The 12,160-nt window shown below is 40.3% G+C and overlaps 2 protein-coding genes across 5 annotated transcripts in view; one reads left to right on the top strand and one right to left on the bottom strand.

Moving 5' to 3' along the window:
• hspa12b (heat shock protein 12B) overlaps positions 1-3,553 on the bottom strand; it is a 27,727-nt gene extending 24,174 nt beyond the window's left edge. For 2 of the 3 annotated variants that reach the window (XM_040141213.1, XM_040141216.1), the window contains exon 1: positions 3,428-3,553. The gene's annotated coding sequence lies outside the window, so the exon portion shown is untranslated. Of the gene's footprint in view, positions 1-199; positions 312-3,427 lie in introns of those variants that run through there. The other variant, XM_040141215.1, reaches the window with a different exon arrangement.
• paip2b (poly(A) binding protein interacting protein 2B) overlaps positions 1-12,160 on the top strand; it is a 12,624-nt gene extending 464 nt beyond the window's left edge. Inside the window, exons 1-4 of one of the 2 annotated variants that reach the window (XM_040141220.1) lie at positions 2,598-2,773; positions 9,346-9,512; positions 9,672-9,854; positions 9,994-12,160. In XM_040141220.1, the coding sequence (XP_039997154.1) occupies positions 2,767-2,773; positions 9,346-9,512; positions 9,672-9,854; positions 9,994-10,050 (414 nt within the window). In that variant the 5' untranslated portion in view covers positions 2,598-2,766 and the 3' untranslated portion in view covers positions 10,051-12,160. Of the gene's footprint in view, positions 1-2,597; positions 2,774-9,345; positions 9,513-9,671; positions 9,855-9,993 lie in introns of those variants that run through there. The other variant, XM_040141221.1, reaches the window with a different exon arrangement.

The following is a 12,160-nucleotide window of genomic DNA, read 5'->3' as shown; positions in this document are numbered from 1 at the left end:
TATTACGAAGATTCCGAAAAGATGGTGAAACTTGAGAGTCGTCTCATACTTCAGAAATAGTTGTATTGTGATAGACTACACCACTGGAGAACCGTCCAGTTATTGCAAATACGCAGTCTTCAAATGCTGGATTTCTATCTTTACTTGGATCAGTCATATAGCTATATGGGTTATGTACACACTGACTTGAACATCAGACCTTATCATTTAATATCCTGTTGTTCGTCGTTAACAACAATTTAGTCCTCCTCGTAAAAGTCAATCAAAGTCTGACTTGTTGGATTATTTGTAATTCATCGACAGCGATGCTTTTATTTCCGAAGCCACGCAGGCATTTGTGTTTTGGAAGAGGGTAAAGGAGTGTAGTGTCGGTGGGCCGGAGCTAGAGGGATGTTTGTTGTCATGCTGCATTCACGTGCCCACTGTGAGCCCCGACTTTCGAGGCTCTGCCTTACTTCGACGATTACTAAACGATTGATCGATTATTTGATTAGCCTGGATCATTTGTTCCCATCCTTTTTGGCTTGTGACCCGTTAAACGATCCTATGTCCACCTGCGACCCCTTGGTCTTGTCATAAAGTTGCACATGATTGTGAGCAGCAAAGAGTTCAAGCAAAAAGTGATGCTTCTTTTTCAGATTGTTGCATTTATATAGCTTTTAGATGTCCGAAAATGTAAAAGCTACCTAGTAGTATTTATTTTAAATTAAAGGTTGAATTAGGACTGAGAGTCAACTCCACTGGATTTGTTGTTTGAAAGAAATTTTATTTGTAACAATTTTGTTAACTGATTTATTGTTTAAGTCATTATCCAGCCAAAATGCCAATGCTAACTGGTTTCAGTTGTCAAATGTGCAGATATGCTGCTCTGAAAATGGAATGTTTTGGGGCTTGGGGCTGTCGGTTGGACAAAACAAGCAACTTGAAGACATTACCTTGAGCTTTAGGAAATTGCGATGGGCATTTTTCACTATTTTATGACATTTTTACAGGCTAAAATTGATCCATCAGTTAAGTAAAACAATAATTGTCTGATTAATCAATAATGAAAATAACTGTAGTTGCAGGCGTTTCTATCTGTATTTATGTATGTAGTTACTTTCACATGTCATGACTGAATGAACAGTCACATCAGTTCTTTAAGGGTGTATCTGTTTATGACCTTCATTACAGAATAAACTCCTGACTTAAAGGTATTCACATCAGTCTCTTCTTCAATGTAAAGCTGCAAATTCTAAGTGTGTGGCTCATGCTGGACGTGCTGTGTTGGCTTCGAGAATGCAACAATCACTTTTCTTGGCTTATTGTAAGAAACCTTTTTATAGGTGAAAGCACCAGGCTCATGTCTCGTTTTTCTGCTAGGCAACCACTCTGTCAACTCCTGTATGTCACACAGTTAGAACAACTAAGGACATTTACTACTGGAACTTCTGACCAGAGGAGAAAGAAACAAGTTATCTATTTATGGTGGTGCCACTCCGAGCCTGACAGTGTTTATTTCTGTTGTGAGATTTGCTGTTGATTACATAGGATGGGAACAAAAACAAAACCCAAACCACATTTGCTCCATTTTTCTCAACATAAAAAAGCCCTGCTCTTTTTCATCTGAATGGACAGCCGAGGAAAGAGGGTCAGTGATTTACAGTGTTTTTCTGCTCAGACTGCATCAGAGCTGGATCTTGTTTAGTTTTGGAATCCATCATCAAGTCATGCACCATCAGCCCCTGAGGGCAATAGGAAAGGAAAAACTGTGATGGGATTTAACCAGATGATGTTGTGTAGCCGCTTGCATATCTGGACTACATCTGTTTCTGCGCATCACTGCAAATAGTTTTCGGCACAATAAACACAACATTTTTTTTTTTTTTCTGGAGGAACCTCGGGTCGGTTAGTTTTTCATTTGCTCTCCACATGAGCTGTCCATCTGCAAAGCTACATACTAATATTTGTCAGTGTTAATGCTGGTCAATCTGCAAATGGAAATCAGCATGTTCTGAATATTGTCGCTTGCCCAAATATACCAATATTCAGATGAATTCAAACATCTGAACTCGGGCTGATTGATATTGTGGAAATAATTAACACAATATGAATTAGTATATTTTCCAGTATAGATTGTGATATGATAAGACGTTAAGTGTATTCTACTGTTATGGATTACATGAGACCAAAGTCTTTGATTATATCTGTGAAACAAAAACTTGAACATCAAAATTCTATTAGTTTTTAATTAGAGTTTGTTCAAAACCATTAATTGGGGTATCAGAAATGTGTAGAATGATAACAATAAGATTATATCCTAACATTCGGATTCCACTTAAAGGTAATAAACAAAGATATTGAATAAATTATCAGCCCTAATCACATTTTACTCCATTTTCACCAGAGTGCAGATGATTTCTTACAAAAAAGCTGCAAGCGGATAAATGCATGGTCAGTCTGACAAATGATTGAAATCCATTGTAAACACTTAGAAAAGAGCCACTTCTCACAGGCATTTTAAACATTGATTTTTACGCTTCCATTGCGTTCGTGTGAAACTTGATTGTAAATCCCACATTCTTGAAAGGTTTTGAATGCAGCAACAGACCACGTGACCAGGTTCTAACGTTAGCAAGGTGGCTAACAGGATTTAGCTGACTTGAGCTACGTTGCATCGCAGCACGGAGAAATCCCCGCTGGAGAAACGACGAACACGCACTCTTCACGGTCTAGTTGCAATAACTTTGTGTAACGTTGCACTTTGAAGCGAACACCGAGATCACAATGCCAGGTAACTTTAACCCCGGAAACCTTGAATTTAAACGGTTTGTCTTGTGTGTGTGTAAAGGTGTTGTAATCCCCGGAGCCGAGGCTTGTTTTGTTGACCTGCTTCAGTGATGCTGCCATGCTGTAGCAGCGTGCTAGCTGATAGCGGAGCAGCCGACTTTGTTTGGCCTCAAGCATCCGAACGGGAACGGAGTTTGACCTCGGTGCATCGTTTACGTGTCGCAGTAGTTCACCCTGTCTTTTTCATTCGGTACAGTGTTTGCATTTAAGACATTTTCACGCAAGTGCACTTTACGACATTGATGAAAATAACTGTTTCCAGCCATCCAGTCCTCTACCCTTTGTTGTTGCTGGGATAGCTTTCACCTTAGGCCCGTACATTGACAGCTATGTGTGTCTATATATGCAGCCACTGTAAACTAGCCACTTAGCATTAGCGCGGCTAAACCCGTCCAATCCATTTACCAACTTTCCAGGTAGGCCCGGACACCTGGTTTAGCCTGTTAGCCGTGCGGAGACGTTAGCGGGCTGAAAGCCACGACGACGCTCCCATTACACACAGTACACTAACTGTTGCATAACATAACCTATTATGAAGCGGTTTATTCTGTGAATGTTAAAGCATCGTTTTATGCACAGTTGGCGGAGTTGCACAAACCTGTCTTTACTCGGCCGTGTTCTCCAGCTGTTGTCGCTCGGCAGATTGGGTCTCTGTGTTTTGAGATTTTGAAGTTTTTCTTCACAGGCAGGTACACGAAGTATCTTGGGTTTCTCTAAAATTTTGTCAAATGAGTACAACAACAGAGTCACCAGCAGACTAACCCGACATATTAATGCGTGGAACTTCATATTTCGACCTTTTTTAAACTACTATTTATGCTATTAGTACTTAAGCCTATTTTGTTATTTCGCTAATTTAAGCTATAAATAAAGCAGTTTACAACTGGGGCGAATGAGGTGACTTGGAGAAATGTCCGTTAACATTTATTAACTTTTGTTCATGGGAATTCAACTAAGAATTATTTGTCAGTGAATTTTCTTGTCTGTTGAATGTGACAAAAGAGCCCAAGACGATGATGATGTCAGAATTGTCCAATCAACAGTTCAATACCAAAAAATAAAAAATCACTATTACAGTATACCAGTGCATGCATTAAAAGAAACTATTATTCATTTGTCTAAAATGTTGCTGAGTTTAGAATTTAGCACATAACTAAACAGAAAATAGTTAAAAACTAATCAGCCCAATTTCCGAATGCCACATTCCAGTGCAACTGTTTCAGCTTACAACATAAGGCAATTGTTCACACAAGTTTTCTCATAATTTTGACATTTTCTGTGTAGCCCTGCTGCAGAACAGCGTTTTACCTTTCCACTGTTCTCATCGAATCGGATCAAATCACACTCTGCTTGCAGGCATGGAGGATGGGCCGAGCTAAGCTCCGCTAACTAAATATTACATGGTGACCAACACATGGTTATGCAACATGGACACGTTAAGTGCTTCATGCAGTACAAAATGGCACAGTGCTCACTGTCTCTACTTTTTGTTATTGTACCAGTTCACCCGTCATGCACTTCTGTGTCGTCTGAGCAGAGACATGTTTTCAGTGACTCTTGACAACTGTAGGAAATTGATTTTAGGATTGAGATTCACATGACATTTCTTAGTTTTGAAGAAAAATGTCATCAAGAGATACAGCTAATGTTTATTTTTTTCCTATTGATTATTTTTTAACTAAGGAATGTAAAGTTTATAAAGTGTCAGAAAATACTGGCAATTGCCTGTCCCAACTTCTTAGAGCCTGAGCTGATGTCTTTCAAGTTGCTTGTTTTGTTGACCATCAGTCCAAAACCTAAAGCACATTCAAATATAAAATGATATAAATCCAAAGCAAAGCAGCTTTTGTGGAGTTGAAACCAGAAGTCTGTTGGGTACTTTTACCTTAGCTCTAACCACCATTGCATTTCTAATGTGCTGACAGACATCTTGGGTAAAGTTCATTGTTTTCTGCGTTTTTTTTTTTTTTTTTTTCCTTACCTGCATGCCTGACATATTGAAATTAAATGCAACACATCTTGAGTGCTGTGCATTTGTTTGACAAGTGTTCAGTAAACAAGTGGGGTTAGAAGTCTGTTGTTTTGTAACACTTTATAGACTGCAGTAAGAATTAATGTGGACACCCTGGCACACACTCAAATGCCAGGCTTCACACACTTTGAATATATTGGCACCTTGCTCAGATAGTGCTGAATTAAATTTAGGCCAGCCTGTATTCACTTGTAAAATCTTCTCTCCCCCTCTGTTATTTGTCTTTTTTTAAAGCTGAAATCTTGTATAAATCACTGCAGTGAATAATTAGACAGCTTTAACTTTGCCCACAGATACAGACACACCTCTTCTTAGTCTACTAACCTACTTTAGATTATCCATGTTTATCTGAACTCCTTTGAAGGACAGCCTGCCCGTACTGTCACTGCAATCAGTGAACAGCAGTCTGCCAAACTCTGCCTGGATATGTTGATTTTTATCACACTGACCGTGATGGAGACAGCAGGAACGGCGTCAAAGTAACATAACGTAACATGTCCTGAATCTGGAAATTGGGTCATTACATGGGTGAAGTTTCTGCGAGTTTGGGGATGGAAGTCAGTCCTTGCAAATCAAACATTTTAACAGTGTGTGTCTGCATTAGGCTGACCCTGGAGCTGTGTGCATGGCGAGGTTGAGATCATCGTTTTAAACCCCCCCACCCTCGTATCCAGTGCAGGGCCGCAGTTGAGTCATGACAAGTCTGTTGGAGCTGGCTGGCAGTCTGAGGATTATGTCATTATAGGGGGCATGTCCCATTATAGCGGTAGTCCTGTGTCTGTGCAGCAGAAATGGGAAAGACACTAGATACTGTCTAATTGCTGTCTTTTTTCTTAATTAAATATATGATACTTCTTTATGGAAGTATTAAATTTGTTAGACTGCATCTACGCATAGTTTTTGTGAGGCAGAAAGAGCAGTAAAATCTTTATCACTTAACTGATCGTTGAGCTGAAGTTTATCATTTTACCCGCATTTAATTCCCTACTAAGATTGTTTGTGTTACTGGGGTTTCTCTCTGTATTAGCAGGACTCTCGTACTGTATGACAACCCTGTGTCTGTGGTAGGTGGACTGTCATATTGTCTGCAGTTACACTTGTGAAAAAGTGACGGTGAAGCTTCAGAAGTTGCTAAGCTGGATCTTCAACATCAGATATACTGGTAGTAACGTGTTGCATTATAATTGGAGGTACTTGTGTTGGGGGATGACATCTAGCTACAATCTTTTGCACAAGCAGCGCAAAAGAATGACAGAGGTGTAGGCCAAGTAATTCAGACAGCATAGATGCAGTGTTTTGAGGCCGGGTGTGGATGTACAGCTGTGTGAGCTTGTCCAATCTTTAGCATCAGATTCTTAAATACAAATGGAAAGGTCATGTGTAGCCAGGGGCTGTCCGACTGAAGGAACAAGGAAGTGTTTGGACAAAGGCAACTTTGATTTGTAGGTGTGGAGCATCCTCTTTTTCACTGCCTTTACACAGATCCCTGGTCAATTAAGAGATTCACACTCCTGCTCCCCAATTTCCAGAGGCTACAGCTGCTGCCGTTGGAGAGCCAGGAAACGTTATGGACTCCTTGTCGTCATATTGGCGCAAAGACAAGCTCAAGCAGCGATAAGTGTTTGTGTTTTTCTGACCTTGAGATATCTGTCCATTTGCTATTTTTACACCCAATGCAATGTGCACGGTGGGAGATGGGAGAAGAAGCACAATAAGATGGAAGTTACTGACATGTAAATGAAGCTGGCTCCTTGTACTTGACAGATAATTAAGTCGTTTCACCAGAGTGCCAGTTGAAATGTGCAGCAAGTAGAGTTTCACCCAGTAACGCGAACACTCTCAAAATTACTTTCTAACCAACTGCCACATAAAGATCAATATCAAAAGTACTACAATAATGCCTCTGGAGCAAGAGGTCCAGTCAAGTATCTCTACTGATCTTTTTTTTTTTTTTTTTACTTTGTTTTTCATTTTTCAATGTATGAAATGGTTTCCTGCTTTTTAGTAGGTCTTGCAGCCATCTGAAAGGAGGAGGACAGGTGTGTGTGTGTGTGTGTGTGTTAGTGGTGTGTGCGTTTTAGTTACACCTGCAGTCTCTAAATTGCAACATGCAGCACTGCTACGTACGATGACTCACTCTGCTTGCCTTGATTTAAATCATGTGCAGCCAACACTGGGCCGCTGTAAAAATAACCAGACAAACTTCTGTGCTTCTGCTCACATCACATTGGTTGGTCATATTCTTCTTGTTTGTGTGTGACTCTTGAGATGCACTGAGCAAAGAGTTTATAGTGGAAAGAAAATCTGAAGTAAGTTCTTGTTCTCATTGCCAACGTCTCTCCAGTCCTCTCCCTTATGGATGTCAGGGGGAGACAGCAATGGGGCTCCATTAATTCTTTTAAAATTTCTTTTCCAAATTGTCTGGCTCTTCACTTTTAACTCTGAACACCCCCCCCCCCAAAAAAAAAAAAACTGAAAAACTTCCATCTACAGTTTCTTCAAGACCATGATAATTTTATTTGCTTGTTAAGGGCTTATAGTCAAAAATATAAAGAGAGTGAATTTACTGTTATATATGACAAAGAAAAGAACCAAATCCCCACAATCAATTTGGCATTTTTGCGTGAGGAATGACTGAAAAGATGAATTGATGATGAATAATTTCCTGTCAATTGCCTGACTGTTGTAGCTCTACAGCACAGTTATGCTTGTAGTAGATTTGGTCCCATTTTTTATCAGGGCAGAATAATCAAGTTATCTTAGATAACATTAAAGAATTCAAAGGTTTTTTTTTTTTAATGTCATGTTGACAGGATTATTATAACCAGGAAATTGATAAGCTGATGCAGTGATGTTTATAAAACTATTGCTTCTTAGATTGGGCAGCACTCAATTTTTTCACATGTATGTTAGATCAAATGTAACCTTATAAATCCCTTTAGAAAATGGAAATAAAGGTTGTTTGAATCTGTAACTGTGCTGAAGAATTTAATGCTCAACATTTAACATGACATTAACAGGTTTTCGTGATCTCCTTTACTGCAAATCCAACTTTAAAAGGCACATCTGCATTTTGGCTACAGATTTGTAACTGTGTGTGTTCATACATTCACACTTAACCTCTCCGATGAAAAATTATTTTCTGACTTGGAGAAGCCAGTCTGAATATCTCCTTTTTCTATTCGTTGGAATATTTGCAGTCCATCACTGATTGGCACAGCTGTTAAGAAGTAGTGTGATTGGCTGAAAGACCAATTATTAATCAGAAGTGGTCTATGTTTTATGTCATGTCACACGACTGTTTTTGTGCAGAGCATGTTTTGACATATCAAAAGAAAAATACTTGTTTGTAATTCCCGAGACTAAAGTAGCTATGTAAGTCTTTCTCTGGCCTGATTTACTGTCGTAACTATAGTCTTTTCTACATTTCTTTGAAATGTATTTACTGCTTGGATTTAAATTTCATTTGACTGGATTGTTTTCCTTCAACACTAAGCTTGGTAGGGAAATGAAGTTGTAACGTATTGTTTCTTTATTCTTTACAAGATAACTGATTTGGCACTTTGGGTGTTTGTTGCCCGTGAATGGTGCTGTATGTCTTCATTTTTCCATTTAGTCTTTTTGGGTGTGTGTGTGTGTGTGTGTGTGTGTGTGTGTGTGTGTGTGTGTGTGTGTGTGTGTGTGTGTGTGTGTGTGTGTGTGTGTGTGTGTGTGTGTGTGTGTGTGTGTGTGTGTGTGTGTGTGTGTGTGTGTGTGTGTGTGTGTGTGTGTGTGTGTGTGTGTGTGTGTGTGTGTGTGTGTGTGTTTTTTTTTTTTTTGTGGTTTAATATAAAACACTGGCCTATTACCTGCAGCATAGCAGTTCACCATCCTGAAAAACTATTGATTGTGAGCGTAAAAAGCCAACGACTCTGTTAAGCCTTCAGACTAATTTAGGTGCTTGCAGTAAGAAGATATTTAGATGTCACAGAGTAGTTTTGGAGACTCGTATTTTTGCGCAGATCAGGATCAGTCCCAGCTGCTGTTGCAGTTTTCAGTCTGTTTCTTATTCAGATCATGAGATATGGCAAAGTGTTGTTTGGTGTTTTTATTGTTTTGAGGAGTACTACCCTGAAGACTTCTCAACCCGTGGGAGCAGTTTTCCAGCTGTAGCTAAACTGTAATTGGGACGCTGCTAATTTGTTTAATTTGGATCATGGGCTGAAATGTTAGAGCCTTGATACTGATGAGATAATGTAAATTTAACAGCCAATAAGATGCAGCTGTGGGCTAATCTATAGGAGATGAGCCAACATTATCTGGCTTCAAGAATGGAAGAAAATGAAGTACGCGTGTTGTTTAATTTGGTTTTAGGAGTCAGTTGTCTCATTTCAAAAATGTTTTCAGCATGGCCTTGTAAGTATACAACGATGACGCTTTGAGCTGAAGTTTGTTGTGTTTGTTTTTGACAACAATAAAACTTGTGTAACTTTCCTCTGGTGCAGAGCCGGCTGAAATGAGTGGTCCAGAGGTGGCCAAGACACCGGGAGGCGGCGCTCCGGGCAAAGAGGGAAAGGAGCCGGTTGCCAATGGGCACGCAGGAGAGGGCAGTGACGCCAACCCATTCGCTGAGTATATGTGGATGGAGAATGAGGAGGAGTATAACAGACAGGTGTGTACTCATTCTACATGTATTATAGAACATGAAGCACATCGTGGACACTTGAGACCACACTCCCTTTGTTTTGTCCTTCACTACTGGCTCTTCTGTCCACCCCCCATTTGCACTCACTCGTCTTTTTTTTTTTTTCTCTCGCTCATCATCTCCCAGGTGGAAGAGGAGCTTTTGGAGCAGGAATTCTTAGAGCGCTGCTTCCAGGAAATGCTGGAGGAAGAAGACCAGGATTGGTTCATCCCTTCGCGTGACCTCAACAACCAGGGGGTGGGGCAGCTGCAGCAGCAGCTCAACAGCCTGTCCGTCAGCGATCACCACAGCAACCTGGAGGAAGTGGCGGTGAGGCACAGATACATATAATTTCAAAACAGATTGTTTTGTGTTGTTTTTTCTAAACTCACTTAGAAATTGATTATAAACAAGAGTAGGTTAAAAGGAATATGTTCTTACTCTTCTGTATTAATGTCTTTTTCTGCAGAGGAAGAGCATCTTGAATCCTGAAGCGAAGGAGTTTGTCCCGGGGAAGAAATACTAGGAGTCCCCCTCACCCCCATGGAGCCTCCACGCGCACACAAACACAGACACACACACACACACACACACACCAGTCCTCACATGTTCTCAGAGACTCTGGCGGCAATGACCGCGCACACACTGATCTTCACACATACACGCATGCAGACACACACACACCTATACACACTTGAAGTCAGTGGCGTGCTGGCAGGCCCAGTCGGGGGGTGGGGGGATTGCTCTTTCTTCCTCTTTTCTTTGTTTCTTTAATCTTTTTATTTCCTGTTTGTTTCTTGTAAACTGAGGGACATTGGGAACGGGTGGGGGAGGGGTGTAATACCAGCACCGCCCTACTGCGGGCGCTAGCTCATCATTGCATTTCGGATGACACTGTTGATTTTTGCAGAGTATGCAGATCTCATTGAAGTCCGCTTTCGAACTGAGGCAGCTACCAAGGAGCGATGCCAGGACAAAAATTCAAATCCCAAACATCTAATAAACTTAAAATGACTTCACATACTTGTTAATTTGCGTGCTTGTCGAAATGAAAAACATCGCCTTGCATTAAGTTGAGGGTTCCCATGACAGTGAGGCTAAAGAACGACTAACATTTCAGGGGACTTGATGGGTGTCTGCCGCTGCTCTGTAGAGTCATCACGGTCAATCAGACCCGTTAACGTTTGCTCCTACGATGTCATAAGCTCTGTGACATCACAGCTCTTGTGCATCTAGAGATGCGGGTCTTTATTTGTATCCGCAGCGGCTCCGTTCCAAACCAAATACAGACCCCACCCTCCCTACACACTTGCGAGATCACAACAGACATGGACAGGTGTAATCATGGATGAATTATTATTTTTTCCAATTTATGTGGAAGTCCATGTTTATCTTTTGTCCAGCTTTATATGAACAGAGGTGTGAGTTCCCTTATCATGCATCGAGTTGAGTTGAGCAGAAAAAAAATCTTATATTATAGAAGGAAGGTCAGAGCTTTTTGAACCTTAAAAAACTCAGTTATGGTCATTTTTGTGTTGACCGTTTCAGTCTTTGGTTCAGTATGGATTCATGACACATACTGAACAACCTTGTTACAGGGGAGTGTTTGGTCTGGAACACAGCCACTGCCTCTATCTGCCGGAACAACTTGGTTTGTCCAGCATCAGATCAAGTGTCCATATTCAAATCAGGTTTTCAAATAGCCTCTCCTCCTCTTTTTTTTTTTTTTTTTTTTTTTTTTTTTTTCTTCATGTTTTTGAGGATGAGGCGTTTTGTGTCTCTACTGGATACAGTAGCCTGTGGTGTCCATTCAGTCCTGTTTGTAGGAGGAAACATGAGGAGACATTATTGTCACAGCCAGTCAGATTAAAGCAGTATGGGACATGTGGCCAACAGTATGGCCTCCTTGCTGTTCTTCTCTTCGTAGGTTGAATTTTTTGAGGAAGTTCTTCTATTTAACCATTGATTTCTGTTGGGGTCTGGCTTTCACCCCTTGGTGCAAGTATAATCTCCGTTATGTTGTGAACCAAAAGGAAAAAAGTTGTATATGTGACGATGATTTTCAGGAAACCCAGATTCTAATTAACAGTATTCATAAATAATGAAGTCAATTTTTCTTACACTCAGCCAGCTTGGCTTGAAAATTTGGAGGCAGTGTTGTCACAAGGGAACAATCTTTGTAATTATAACATCAATCCTTTTCATACAACTGTTCATTTGTGGTATAAACAGTGACAATGTCTTGTGTATTATGCTCCAAGGGTTAAGTAGACACTTGTGCACTTGTATTTGCATTTAGACAGGTGAAAGCACTTCTGTCCATCCATGCAGCTTTTAGAATTTTCAGCTTATCAAGTACTCAAGTGTGTTCTTCAACCGTGCAGTAGAGACCGGGAATATGTGGTTAAAAGGGAACTTCCTCACACAGTGTAGGACCACAACTGTTGAATGGCACCCTGGTGAAGCCAATAGGAATGTCCGCCAGGTGGATTGTACAACATGAAATCATTTTTGGTGATTTTTGTTTGAGTTAGATGACGGAAGCCGTTCAAGAAAGAGGTCCAGAAGACACAGAGTATGAATTTCAGTACAAAGAAAAATAATGAAAAAAGATGAATAAAGATGTTAAAGACAAA

This window comes from Xiphias gladius, chromosome 12, assembly GCF_016859285.1.
Source record: "Xiphias gladius isolate SHS-SW01 ecotype Sanya breed wild chromosome 12, ASM1685928v1, whole genome shotgun sequence".
Taxonomy (NCBI): Eukaryota; Metazoa; Chordata; class Actinopteri; order Istiophoriformes; family Xiphiidae; genus Xiphias; species Xiphias gladius.
Note: the sequence above shows the minus strand (reverse complement) of the source record. Positions and strands in the feature narration are given on the sequence as shown.